General features: G+C 39.7%; 1 protein-coding gene across 1 annotated transcript; it reads right to left on the bottom strand.

Annotated features, from left to right (window-relative positions):
• Positions 1-597: 597 nt before the first annotated feature.
• Positions 598-1536, bottom strand: LOC102021787 (olfactory receptor 8K3-like). The gene has a single exon (XM_013506405.1). It carries the CDS (start codon positions 1534-1536, stop codon positions 598-600), a length of 939 nt encoding a protein of 312 aa, XP_013361859.1.
• Positions 1537-2134: the final 598 nt, after the last annotated feature.

Below are 2134 nucleotides of genomic sequence, written 5' to 3'. Positions count from 1 at the left end.
TGTCAGGTAGAATTCCAAATTATACCACATAAATGCCTGAAACCAAAGAAAAAAGGTTATAGGGAAACAACACACAGATAGGCAGAAACTCAGCATGGGAAATTTTATTCATATGTGTGAGAAAAACAAACCTTTGTGTTTCCCTCTGCTTCTACCACTGACCCTATCTCACTCAACATGGCTGTTCTCCTTGCACACCTCCTTTGCTCAACACGCCCAAATCACACTCTACTCTAAAATTGACATATTTTGACAACTAATTTATCAAGGGAGACAGAGATTTCTACTTTTCAAAAAATTAACCAAATTAGAATCATTAAAAGTATTCAGAATATAAAAAATATGAATACTCTGGATAAAGAGATCAAGTATTGTTATCCATCATCTACCTGACATATAAGAATTACATTGCCTAGCTGGGTGTGGTGGCACACACCTGTAATCCCAGCACTTGGGAGGCTGAGGCAGGAGGATCGTTGTGAGTTCGAGACCAGCCTGGGCTACAAAGTGAGCTCAAGTTCAGCCTGAACTGCATAGCGAGACCGTGTCTCAAAAAGACAAAAAAAAAAAAAAAAAGAATTATATTGCCTATAAACATTAAGAAAAAACACTGCATACATCCTTCCACATCCTGTCTAGGGCACATTTCACGTCTTTGTTCCTCAAGCTATAGATCAAGGGATTCAACATTGGAATAACAAGAGTGTAAAATATGGAAGCCACCTTGTCCGTGTCAAAGGAGTGACTGGACTTGGGCTGCACGTACATGAATATCAAAGTCCCGTAGAACACTGTGACCATGGTCAGGTGGGACCCACAGGTGGATAATGCTTTGTGCCTGCCCTTTGCGGAGTTCATCCTGAGAATGGCTACAAGGATGAGCAGGTAAGAGACAAGGAGTATCACGAGAGAGGAAACCAAATTAAAACCTGCTGAGATCAAAATTATCAATTCAATTTCATACATATTTGAGCAGAGCAAAGATAACAAGGGGAGACTGTCACAGAAGTGGCTGATGACCTGGTAACCACAAAATGATAAAGTGAAAATTTTTATGGTGATTAGAAGGGAAACAAATATACTGTAAAGGTACGGAATTGCTACCAGCATTCGACATGCTTTGTGGGACATGATGACAGTGTAGACCAGAGGCCTGCAGATGGCTACGTAGCGGTCGTAGGACATTGCGGACAGAATGAAAAGTTCACAAATGATGAACACAAGAAAGAAAGCAAGTTGTGTGGCACAACAATAGTAGGAGATTGTGTTTGGATCCACCACAAAATTCACCAGCATTTTAGGCCCCACAGCTGTGGAATAACCAAGATCAGTGAGAGCCAGGTGTTTGAGGAAAAAGTACATGGGTGTTTGCAGCCTGGAGTTCACCTGGGTGAGCACGATCATGCCCAGGTTGCCCACCAGTGAGGTCAGGTAGATGACGAGGAACAGCACAAACAGTGGAGCCTGCAGCTCAGGGCGGTCTGTGATGCCCAGCAGAATGAATTCATTCATCGTTGTGAGATTGCTATTTTCCATGTAGCCTATTTGGGATAGAGATGTAGTCATATCAATAGTTCTCCTGTATTATCACCTGAGATGCTTTTGTGCACGCCAGGCTAGTATAACAAGACACATGCAAATTTCTCTACTTACATTTATGTGAATACGAACTCGACTTACACATATTAATACATGTAGGTGCAATTAACAGAGCAGAGGTAAATATCTGATTCTTAGTTGGGTTTGATTTTACTGATCAAAGATCATTGCCCATGTCTAGGAATGTATTTTTGTCACAAATGAGAGGTGTGTTGCTATTTGAACTAATGATTAGAGACCAGTAGACTAGCCTAAAATACTATACTATGGTAAATTTCCAGCCTAAAATATTTGTATCTTTAAGATTTAGAAATACTAATAATAAGATAGATTGATAGATACATAAATCAAAAAACATTTTTTTGTACCAGGAATCGAACTCGGAACTTTGTGCCTGCCAGGTAAGTGCTGTACCATTGAGCTATGTCCCCAGCCCTCAAAAAACTTAAAAAGTTGAAGCAGTGCTAAAATCTTGAGAGTTTCATATACAGATTATAATTATATTATTCTTTGAAGGTTTTCAACTATAATTGGA

This window comes from Chinchilla lanigera, unplaced genomic scaffold, assembly GCF_000276665.1.
Source record: "Chinchilla lanigera isolate Chin_1 unplaced genomic scaffold, ChiLan1.0 scaffold00110, whole genome shotgun sequence".
NCBI classification, from domain to species: Eukaryota; Metazoa; Chordata; class Mammalia; order Rodentia; family Chinchillidae; genus Chinchilla; species Chinchilla lanigera.
This window is presented reverse-complemented; position numbering and strand designations above follow the sequence as displayed.